The sequence below is a fragment of the Rhinolophus sinicus genome, linkage group LG05 (assembly GCF_036562045.2).
Source record: "Rhinolophus sinicus isolate RSC01 linkage group LG05, ASM3656204v1, whole genome shotgun sequence".
Classification (NCBI taxonomy): domain Eukaryota; kingdom Metazoa; phylum Chordata; class Mammalia; order Chiroptera; family Rhinolophidae; genus Rhinolophus; species Rhinolophus sinicus.
The window spans coordinates 65,240,079-65,252,613 of NC_133755.1; the positions used below are offsets into that span (position 1 = coordinate 65,240,079).

Sequence of the window (12,535 nt, forward strand, 5' to 3'; positions counted from 1 at the left end):
TACTCTACTTAGAAGTTCATTAAATATACAGGAGGTGCAAGGATTATAGAAGAGCACTTTGGTTAAGTCTCTACCCTCTGTGGCTCTACCCATTCATAAGTAAGCCTCTATGCATAAATGAGCACACCAATAGTTAAAATTACCAAATATATTTCAAATCTAAAATAAAAATTATCCAAGTTTTGGTCCCTTTAATCAAACAGTAAGTAAATATATCCATGCAGGAAGTCCAATATTTAAAAGAAATTAAAATTAAATTGCATATATAATATTCCTTCAATAGTATGAGAAGGTCTATATTGCTTTTAACAAGATTAGTATTATTCCATTTTAATACAGATATGTCAGGAGTACATAAACACAAGTACACCTGAAATAAACCAGTGTTTAAACTTTTATTTCACACCATGCAAGGTCAATTATAACACATTAAAAAGTGACAACAGCTATAAGCTGCAATTTTACATTTATACATTGGAAACGTCCATTTTCAAAAGCTGAACATAATTACCATATTGTCATAACAGCTAAGCTTCAATTCAACTGTTTATACAGGTAAAATTTTACTATGAAAAACAGTGATTTTATATCTGTCCACATTCTGTGATACTAATTTTTCGACTAACAGACCCTGAAGGAGAACCAAATGATTCAATCTTTTTCACAGTATCCATGCCATCCTTAACAAACCCAAATACTACATGCTTAAAGTCCAAATGTTCTGCTTTCTTTAGTGTTATAAAAAATTGAGAATTATTGGTATCTCGGCCTCGATTAGCCATCGATAGTAAGCCAGGACCAGTATGTTTCACATTAAAATCTTCATCTTCAAATTTATCTCCATAAATAGATCGTCCTCCTGTTCCATCATGGTTGGTGATATCTCCCCCCTGAAAAAAAAGATTTCGATTACTAGGAATCCTGAATAAAACACTAAAATACACACAGCACTAACCACTACAGGGTAAGCCCTAAACACCCAGCTTGCTTGAGAATGTGGTTTAAAAATGAAGAACTATCCATTTTTGAAACAAAAAATTGACAACGTCTTTTTTCCACCCTCAAATTCTAGCAGGTTTCAAGGCATTAGAAATTTGAACCATTTTAGGGTGAAAGTTTTTGTGGGGATAGGATGTTAGGGTGGTGGCACCAACTAATGTGTGGAAAAGCTAAAGAAATCTTAACACGTTGCGTATGGCGGGGTTTAAATCCCTCGTGAAGATTCTCATGATCCGTATGCAATGTGTTAAGAAAATTACAGGTGATGAGAGACACTCAAATTCCCCAATTAGTGTGGTACACTTTTCTAGACTTCAGTTGTGTTACACAGTTTAATACTTACCTGGCAAACGAAACCTGGAATTACTCTATGAAAAATGGAGTTCTTGAAACCAAAGCCCTTCTCTCCAGTGCACAGTGCTCTGAAGTTTTCAGCAGTAACAGGAACGATGTTTGAAAATAATTCCATGGTTATACGTCCTAAAGGTTCATCATCTGCACAAATGTCAAAAAACACCACAGGATTTGTCTCCTTTGATAATTCTGCTGTCAGTGATAACTGTCCCTTCTGGAGTTTCAATAAATTCTGTTGACATTCTTCAAATTTTTTCTTAAAACAATCAGTAATTTCTTTAGTTTTAAATCTCACTGCAAGCTGTTCTACTTTGGCTTCTCCATCTATTAAAAAACAAAAAACACAATGACTTTAGTATCAAAATAACTTATAAATTGCTTTATATATTTGTTATGAATCTTAGCCAAGTCCAAAATATGAAAAGTAGCATTTAAACATACCAGCATAATCTGAGGCAGTCCACACTAAGGCATTGTTTGAAACATTTAAGGGTTTTAATTCCATTGTTTTGGTAATGACATGGTTGGCACACACTTTAAAGACTTGGTCTCTTCTCATTAGGATCCGGTAGTAATTCTTCAGTGTATGCCAAAGAATCTTAATGTCTCCAACACCACGCTCCTTCCACTGACTGACATCACGATCCCATCTATAAAGCCTGGCTCTCTCTTTAAATAAAATTTCTTCATCTTCTTCTCCGGATTTTACTTCTACCTATGATAGTAGATGAAAAATAAGCTGCTGCTTACAACACATCCCATAACAAATTTCAAAGATACAAATTCCTTAAAAATATTGTCTTTGTAATGACATTAACAGAATTCACACTGTACTACTGAGATAAATGGTAATATCCTAGGTAGGAATACATCTGATTTGGATAAAGCAGTCAAGACTTGATTTGTCATTAAATATTTTTCTCTTATGTAGTATTCTACCTTTTTGGAAATTGAATACATTCTTTTATAGGACAGAAGAGATTTTAAAAAGTTCTTCAAGAGAAATATTAACTACTGCTTGAGGTTGAAAACTGATACAGCAATTTGTCTAAAACAACATTCTTGTCCAGAAAACGTTTATTTTCATTTAAAGGACTTTAGCAATATGCAATTATTTTTTGCCTCCAGAATTGTTAATACAAACATGATATTCTAACATGAAAAAATTCATGGGCCGGCCCGGTGGCTCAGGCGGTTGGAGTTCCGTGCTCCTAACTCCAAAGGTTGCCGGTTCGATTCCCACATGGGCCAGTGCTCGGCTCTCAACCACAAGGTTGCCAGTTTGATTCCTCGAGTCCCGCAAAGGATGGTGGGCTCTGCCCCCTGCAACTAACATTGAACACGGCACCTTGAGCTGAGCTGCCTCCCGGATGGCTCAGTTGGTTGGAGCGCATCCTCTCAACCACAAGGTTGCCGGTTCAACTCCTGCAAGGGATGGTGGGCTGTGCCCCCTGCAACTAGAAAACGGCAACTGGACCTGGAGCTGACTTGCACCCTCCACAACTAAGATTGAAAGGACAACAATTTGACTTGGAAAAAAGTCCTGGTAGTACACACTGTTCCCCAATAAAGTCCTGTTCCCCTTCCCCAATAAAATCTTAAAAAAAGAAAAGAAAAAATTCAGCTCTTCCCAATTTCATATATAATTTACCAAAGATTTATATATAGATACATATATATATGTGTGAGTGTATATGTATGTATGTGTGTGTGTGTATACACACACACACACATATATGTATTTATTTATTTTTATTTTTATTTTTTAAGGAGGTCACAACTCAGTGGCCCATGCGGGGATCAAACCAGCAGCCTTGGTGCCACCAGCACCATGCTCCAACTGAGTCAACTAGCCACCCCCTATATATAAATTTTGACAAGGAAGACAATTTACACTTAAAAGCTTAACTTCTAATAAAGAGCTTTTGTTTGAAATTATAAATATTCAGAAAGAAATACAAATCAAGCCTATGTAAAGTTTTAAACTTCAAATGTAAAGTAAGTTATTCGTAAGATTTTCATTCTTTAATATTTACCTCTGGTAAGGACACTATCGGTTCAAAATGGATGTCTTCATTATAAACTACTTCTTCATCACTACCATCTTCTTCACCAACTTTACTGGTTGACTGTGTTCCAAACACAGTTGCTCCAGTATTTGCCCACTGGAAATTTTTATCTGATGAATAAATTAGGATATTTAGACAGTGGTCATCTGTTTTCATAAGCTTTTAATCACCTGGTTAGATAACTTCATCAATGCATCTAATTTCCAATGATGTGAAATACACGTCTAGCTGAAAAACGTTTAAAATTATATTATTCTGGCAAGTTAAACTCATGTAGTATGCACACAGTACGTTTAGTACTGTTTCTGCTTCGAGGTACAAACGTAAGATCATCTGACCCTTAGGTAAACTTCATACTGAACCACACAAGAACTTTTAGTAACAAGCAGATTCTTAAAAGTACGTATGTTGTAACTCTCAAAACTCAGCTCAGCTCCCTCTGGAGCTCATTTCATAAAACATTTTATCATGAGAAAAATAGCTTTTGAATCTATAAATGTCCTCAAAGAGGCCAAATCCGCTACTTCCAAATTTGCCAAAGTGGTCTACGTTTGTAACTGCTCTACCTCAACTTCCTCCTGAAGCAACTAGCATTGCAGCTTAAAACTTCATGGCGAGGCCTTGGGAGAAGCTCACTGACTCCAAGTGTCCTCAAGGGATACTAGACTGTTAGGAGTGAAAAGGCTCCCCATGCCCATGCAGAGGAACAAAGACTGCTCCTCTTGCTCACACCTTGGAGAAGGTGAAAAGTAAAATCTTCATCATCTCAACTGAGATGACCCAGCCTGATAATACTATCTTAGAGAAATGAAATACTTCTTAACTTTTCATTACTTGCTGACTTAAAGAACTCAACATCTGGTCCTAAAAATCAAAAAGCAGCAAAATTGTGACAGATCACTGAAAAAGTAACTTGGCACATCAAAGAAAGAACAAAATCAATAACTAAAACAGCAACACCTTCTAAGCCAGATTTAATAAAGAGAAAAAGAAAAAACAGGAAAAGCGAGAGAGAGAGAGAGAGAGAGAGAGAGAGAGAGGACAAAAAATCTTAAGATACTGCAAAGAATGCTTTGAAAACCTCAAGTTGTGTGGGGGCTTCCTGAGTACCGTAACCACGAATCTAGATGATATTCAGGTTTGGGGCTCAAAAATAATTCAGGATCTCCCAAGCACAGAAATTTTAAAAATTATCCCAAATACCCTTGGGAGGGGTGGTGGCAGAAATTTTCAAAATTCCTTTAAAGCAATGGTTCTTAACACTGGATGCATATTAGAATCACACCAAGAGCTTTTGTAAACTACCATCACCTGTGGTACCATTCCAGAGAGCACAACATAAGTATCAGATGATTTTTGTTTTTTAAAGCTCCCAGGAAATTATAATATGAAACCAAGAGTTGAAAAACACTAGTCCTAAAGAGACCAGGAGGAGGAATTTATGCAGCAAAAGTATAAAAATATGCATGTCAACAATCAGTATCAATTTCATAACAGTTTAGGTCATAGTACCTAGGAGGGTTCTACTACATGTCCAGGTTTAATGAAAACACTACAAAACCTGAAGGAAATATGATAAAATGGCAATCAATGACTAAGGTGGGCAGTCGCTAAACATGTGTTCCTTATTAGGAATAGGACTTACAGAAGAAAATGAGTAGGAAAAAAAGGGAACATAAGTTAACAAAATGAAACAAAAAATAAAGGAAATGAACAAAAAAATAAAAAGTAATCACCACTGAAATAATATGTAAAAGAAGGAAAGAAAAAGATTCCTCTAGCTTAAAACCAACAAAAACAAAAAGTTTAAGATCAAAAGTCTACGCAGTGTCAGACACAAGTTTAAATTAAAGAAGAAAAGATACCCACATCCTAGTGAAATTTATAACCTGTTTAAAAAAAAAAAAAGTTAAGCTCTACCAGCTCTTAATCAAAGAGGAAGACAAGACCAAAATTCTAAATTATCAAGAAATTTACAAAAGTTTGAACATTCCCTACAAAAAGGTATGGGATACAAAGAAAATTGATTCCAGGGGATTTACAGTTTCAAATACTATTTTGCGCTTGTTAGCACAATCTAATTAAATAAAGGAAGCATGTGACACACAAGTAACAATGATTTAAAGAAAAGTAATGGCAAAATCTGAAGATAAATAAAAAACACAAACGAAAGGAGAATTGGTAAAACCAAAAGCTACTTCTTTGAAAAGACAAAGCACAAATTTCTGTCAGATCTAAGAAAACAAAGAGATGTAGTTTAAAAAAGAGCTTGGTGAATAATCTCACTGAAAAATGCCAAGTGATGGTGAGGAGTGTTAGTGGGTAAGGCTTAAGGTATTGCTTTCTTATGAGATTTGAGTCTTGCTATTTCACAACTTTGTACAATACTGATAGGGTACTTTGAAAACATTACACTGAGAAACAAGCAACCTAACACATCAATTTTTATTTGGTTAATTGTACCCACTATACTGCTGTATTTGTTGACTTATTATCCTGTGATTTCAGGCTACTTAATAAATTAAAACAAAAATAAAGCAACTAGACATCAGTGAAGTTATGAATTCCAACATAACATTATATTTGAAGATAATTTCTAAAAGTCTTATATGTTTTTCCGTAAGCGCCAGGAGCTGTGAAATAAGTATAAATACGTAATAGAGAAGAATACTATTCCAAATTAGATTAGTCTTATAAGCATATATGTTGAATAAAATTTACTCCACAAACCAAACCTTTTGTACAAGAATAATTTAGGTGGTGCTATGAAATATATGCAAGACATTGTAAGAATGTGAAAATATAATATGCCAATAAACTTGAAATAATCAAGGAAACGGATTATTTTCTACAAAGGATACCAAAATGGACAAAAAATTGAAAAGCCACTGGAAAAGATGGGAAAGCTCACCAATCATAAATTTAGCACAATAAATTAGCATGGCCTTTATATTAAAATCTAATCAAGGATATTGCAAAAAATAAACTACAAAATCATCTCCTTAAAAAATACAGATGCACAAATATTGAAATATTACCAAATCAAATCTAAAAGTATAACTAAAAGAATAATGTACCAAAATCAAAGTTATTCCAAATTGGAAAGATCGTTCTCCATTTCAGGATGGGGAGCATTATCGGCATCATTTATTCTGAATTAAGAGAAAATTCTAATGGCTATAGTAATAAATGTCAAAAATAATAGTAAAATATAGAAGCCCTTCCTTATTAAAAAACACTAAACAAACTGGAGAGTGGGGATAAGGGAGAAAATGTCCAACCTAGTGACAAAACTGTGGCAGAGGACCAGTTCTCTCAGTTCTGCTTAATTCTGTAACATGATCATTAAAATCCCTCCTCCTGATCTTACCTTTGGAACCAAAAGCAAAATCCCCAGAATTACTGGAAGCCAAGTCCGCAAATGACAGCCCTGTGCTACTTCCAAATCCAAATGAAATCGTTTTGCTTTCCACTGGCAAAAGGAAAAGAGCCATTTAATATGTCATTTAATATACATTAAATATCAAAGTTGTATTTAGGACCCAGCGACGATGGGGGCAGGGACCTTCTAGACTACCGAGGAGTTTGGTTATCTTCTGGTTATTTCTCTGAAGAAAAACTACAAAACACAGCCAATTCTGAGCTACTTCTGTATTTTAAGTTTACAGGGACTATTCTCAATGAACACTATCCCAAAAGCAAGCCAAATACCAGTTTTTGAAAATGAGATGAGATCTGTACTAAGACAGATATAGAGGTATACAGTTTCTACTTTATGTTGTCTTCTTATGATCTAAAACATTCAAAGGCAGAAATTTAGGAAACATCTTCATAAAGACTACTTTTTTTCTATTAAAAATGATACACTTACAAACACTAAATGTCTTATTTATATTTTGTCACTGGGAGTTTTGAAGTCTTGTCTTAATTCTGCCAACGTGCAACTAGCTGCACGCTCTCTTCAAGTCCTATGCCTTAGTTTCCTCATCTGAAAACGTGATTTTAGGTCTGAAGTTACCTTCCTCTTTTAGCATATTAAGACTCTGAAGCACCTATAAATGTAGTATTTGTTACATATTCAGGACTAGTTTTGAAAAAATTAGGTAATACAGACAATGAGGCAATATAATTTTAAGATTCCTCCTCCTAGGAGCATTTAGAATGGAAAAAAAGGGAAAAGCGTATCAAATATTACTTACTATAACTGAGTACTTAATTTAATGGAGCAGATAAACAGAAGACATTAAGGAACAGCTGACCCTTGAACAACTTAGACGGGTTAGAGGTGCCAACCCACCACCCGTAGTCAAAAATCCAAGTATTACTTTTGATTCCCCCAAAACTTAACTAATAGTCTACTGTTGACCAGAAGTTAATTAATACATACATTGTGTAAGTATTATATATTGTACTCTTACAAAAAGTAAGCTAGAGAAAAGAAAATGTTATTAAGAAAATCGTTAAGGAAAAAATCCATTTATAGTATTTATTGGAAAAAAATCCATGTAGAAGTGGACCCACGCAGTTCAAACATGTTCAAAGCTCAACTGCAGTATCATAAACATTTAACACCCCATTGTAATATTTCTACAATTACTTCATTTACGCTTAAAATAATTTTAATGTACTTGAGAGATAATGTAACTCAAACAATACAGCAGTCCCCCTGCAGAAAGAAGTTTTGCTTTCCATAGTTTCAGTTACCTGCAGTCAACAACTGTCCAAAAATATTAAATGGAAAATTCCGGGAATAAACAATTCATAAATTTTAAATTGAGAGCTGTTCTGAGTAGGGTGATATAATCTCAAGACGTCCCACTCCATCCCACATGGGACATAAATCATCCCTTTCTCCAGAGTATCCTTGCTGTACAGGGCACCTGCCCTTAGTCACTTAGTAGCCATCTCAGTTATCAGAGAGAGGGAAAGAAAGATCACGTAACTTTTATTACAGTATATTGTTAAGTGTTCTATTTTATTCTTATTGTTGTTAATCTCTTATTGTGCCTAATTTATAAATTAAACTTTATTATAGGTTTGTATAGTTGGCCCCCTATATCCATAGGTTCTGCATCATCTGTGAATTCAACCAACCTCAGGTCAGAAATATTCAACAAAAAAGTTTTACATTGTTGCTGACATGTACTAAGTAGTTAGGCCTACAATGGTTCCCTCTGTACTGAACATTTACAGACTTTTTACCTTGTCATTATTCCCTAGACAATACAGTATAACAACTATTTACATAGCATTTCATTGCATTAGGTATTATGAGTAAACTCAAGATTATTTAAAGTATACAAGAGGACAGCTTAGGTTGTATAGAAATGCTATGCCATTGGATATAAGGGACTTGAGCATGTGCAGTTCGGTATACACGGGGGATACTGGAACCATTCCCCCACACTCAGGGATGACTGCTTATCTAGGAAAAAACATTGTATATATAGGGTTCAGTACTATCTGCAGTTTTAGACATCCACTGGGGGTCTTAAAATATATCCCAGTGAATAAGGGGAGACTACTGTATTCAAGTGAAAATACTATCACAAAGAAAATTTCCATGTAAGCGAACTTGTCATTTATTCTCAGGTAGATATGTCAGAGTCACAATGCTTTGCATTCCCTAATTACTACAACTCTAACAATAAAAATACTTGTTTATTATCTGTTGGCAAGGCAGTATGATTTTCTGATTATTACAAATAACTTATGCCCTTTTATAGTATATTTCAAAATTTGTTTTTAAGGGAAGTTTTTAGGATTTACATTTAAAAGTCTGTCTTTTCAAACATACAGGTGTACCTTATGTAATGTATGCCTAGAAGGTTTTTGTAAACATGTATCAAATTTTACCTTGGCTTACAGAATCTGCATCATCTTCCTTTCTAGTAGACAAATCTACAGGTTTGTCCACAGTTCCAGAAGAAACAGGTGGTGAACTAATAGATTTGGTAATAAAATCAGATTCTTCAGATTTACATAATAATGGTACAGTCTCTTTAGTTTCATCTGTACACACACTGTCGGCTGTGGTAGTTATTTCCTCATTCTGGGATTTCTGCAAAGAGGAAGTAACAAATAACTGCCATTAAATACTGACTGACAAAAAGGGTCATATACCCTATTTTAAAAGAAATAGAATATTTGGAGTCCTCGACAACATTGAGTAGCGCACTTCACCTTTCTCCCATTCCACACTGCATCCTTTCTCTCCCAACACCTACAACTGAATCGAATTGAAACAGATGAAGCAAAAATATGCAATCCCTGAAAGGTAGATAAAAGCAGGATTAGAATCTCAAACCTTGAGGGATAATCTGGTTGTGAGAACCTTGTGGGAGTTTTTCTGCCCACCCCGCCCACAAATCCTAACAGGTTGCTAGAGCAGCCCAGAAAACTGAAGCTGTCCATGGCACAGATGGAGAAAGTCCCAAGAAAAGCCAATTCTCTGGCCACAGGGTGGGAGATGTTATGAAATGATCTATGTGTTGAATGATGTAAGAAGACTTTAAAAAGACTATAACAAAGCTCCACAAGGTAAGAACAAATATTCTTAAAACAAATGGAAAGGTATTATAGAAGTTCTCAGCAAAAAAAAACGTAAGTTATAAAAACAGAATCAAATGGGAATTTTACAACAGAAAAATAACAGAAATTAAAGTTTATAGCAGCAGAATACATATTCCTCTCAAGGTCACATGGAACATTTTTACCAAGAACGACCATATTCTGGGCCACAGAACACAGCTCAACAAATGCAAAAGAATAGAAATCATACAACGTATACTCTCAGTTCACAATGGAATTAAACTAGAAATCATTGACAGAAATATAGCTGGAAGAAATCCCAAAATATTTCGAGATTAAACAGCACATTTCTAAATATACATGTATCAAACATCTGAAGAAAAATTTAAAATATTTTGAGCTTAATAAAAATTAAACTACAACTTCTCAAAATTTGTGGAATGCAGCAATAGCAAGGAAGGGGGAACCTTGTGGTACTGAATGCACATATTAAAAAGAAAGTCTAAAATCAATAAACTTTCGCCTTAAGAAGCTAGAGAAATAAGAACAAACCTAAAGCAAGAAAAAGAAAAGAAATAATGAAAAGTAGAGTAAAAAACAATAAAACAAGAAATTAAAAGAGAAAGAAAATCAAAAGCTGAGTCTTTGAAAAGGTCAATAAAACTCATAAACCTCTTGACAGGCTAAAAGAAAGAAAGAAGACACAAATTACAATTCTAAGAAATCAAAGAGGAGCCAGCAGTACCGATCCATTGAAATTGAAAGTGATAAATTTTAATGAACTTCATAACTTCATGAATAGCATTATGCCCGCAAATATGATAACAGATGATGAAATGAACCAATTTCTTGAAAGACACATCATACCAGAACTCTCACAAGAAGAAATATATAATCTAAATAGGCCTGCATCTAGTAAAGAAAATGTATCATCAATTAAATCCTTCCAAAAGGACCAGATGGTTTCAGTGGTGAATTCTATCGAACATTTAAGAAAGAAATAATACCAATTCCTACAATGTCTTCTAGAAAATAGAAACGGGGAAGGAACACTTCCCTGAAAGTACATGAAGCAAAAGCTGATGGGAAAATGGACAAATCCACAATTGTGTTTGGCAACAATTCTCTCAATAATCAATGGAACAAACACACAAAAAGTTAGCCATGATATATGTTAGACTTGGAAAACACAGTAACAACTAATTTGATCTAATTAACATTTATAGAACACTCCACCCCAAAACAGCAGACTACATGTTCTCAAATGTACAGTGGGCATTCACCAAGACAGCACTCATTAAACCTTTAAAAACTGAAATTATTAAATGTTTACAGACAATAATGAAATTAAATCAGAAATCAATTACAGAATGATATCAGGAAAATCACCAAACATTTGGAAGCAATATACCACTACCTAATGCATGTCTCAAAAAGAATGTCTAAAGAAAAAATAAGTATTTTGAATTGAATAAAAGTGAATACCACATCACATATTAAAACTTTTGGCTAGAGCTAAACAGTTCTTAAGAGAGAGGCCGGCCCGGTGGCTCAGGCAGTTAGAGCTCCGTGCTCCTAACTCCGAAGGCTGCCGGTTCGAATCCCACATGGGCCAGTGGGCTCTCAACCACAAGGTTGCCAGTTCAATTCCTCGAGTCCCGCAAGGGATGGTGGGCTCTGCCCCTTGCAACTAAGATTGAACACAGCACCTTGAGCTGAGCTGCCGCTGAGCTTCCGGATGCCTCAGTTGGTTGGAGTGTGTCCTCTCAACCACAAGGTTGCCGGTTCAATTCGACTCCCACAAGGGATGGTGGGCAGCGCCCCCTGCAACTAAAATGAACACGGCACCTTGAGCTGAGCTGCCGCTGAGCTCCCGGATGGCTCAGTTGGTTGGAGTGTGTCCTCTCAACCACAAGGTTGCTGGTTCGACTCCCGCAAGGGATGGTGGGCTGTGCCCCCTGCAATTAGCGACGGCAACTGGACCAGGAGCTGAGCTGCGCCCTCCACAACTAAGACTGAAAGAACAACAACTTGAAGCTGAACAGAACCCTCCACAACTAAAATTGAAAGGACAACAACATGACTTGGAGAAAAGTCCTGGAAGTGCACACTGTTCCCCAATAAAGTCCTGTTCCCCTTCCCCAATAAAAATCTTAAAAAAACAAAAACAAAAAAAAACCGTTCTTAAGAGAGAAACTTACAGCATTAAGTATTTATATTAGAAGTGAAGAATTGTCTTAAATCAATAATTTAAGCTTCCACTTTAAAAAAACCCACAGAAAAGCAAAATAAACTAGAAATACTCTTCAATGTATTAATGAATAAACTGTGGTACATATACACAATGTAATACTACTTAGTGATAGAAAGGAATAATCTATTACTACACAGGATAACTTGAGACAAATCTCAAGGGCATTATGTTGAGTGAAAAAAAGCCGTTAGCCAAGGCTACATACTATATGATTCCATTTATATGTTAGTCTGGAAAAGGCAAAAATATAGAAACAGAAAATAGATCAGCATTTGCTAGAGTTTATGGGTGGGGGAGGATTTGTTCTATATCCTGTCTGTGGTGGGGA

The 12,535-nt window shown here is 35.3% G+C and overlaps 1 protein-coding gene across 3 annotated transcripts in view; it reads right to left on the reverse strand.

The window, feature by feature from the left end:
- Positions 1–376: 376 nt before the first annotated feature.
- Positions 377–12,535, reverse strand: part of LOC109436444 (E3 SUMO-protein ligase RanBP2) — a 67,191-nt gene continuing 55,032 nt past the window's right edge. For 2 of the 3 annotated variants that reach the window (XM_074332319.1, XM_074332321.1), the window contains 6 exons: positions 9,279–9,483; positions 6,793–6,894; positions 3,390–3,532; positions 1,795–2,068; positions 1,343–1,677; positions 377–890 (listed from right to left, as the gene is read on the reverse strand). In XM_074332319.1, coding sequence (XP_074188420.1) covers positions 585–890; positions 1,343–1,677; positions 1,795–2,068; positions 3,390–3,532; positions 6,793–6,894; positions 9,279–9,483 — 1,365 coding nt within the window. In that variant the 3' untranslated portion in view covers positions 377–584. The remainder of the gene's footprint in view (positions 891–1,342; positions 1,678–1,794; positions 2,069–3,389; positions 3,533–6,792; positions 6,895–9,278; positions 9,484–12,535) is intronic. The other variant, XM_074332320.1, reaches the window with a different exon arrangement.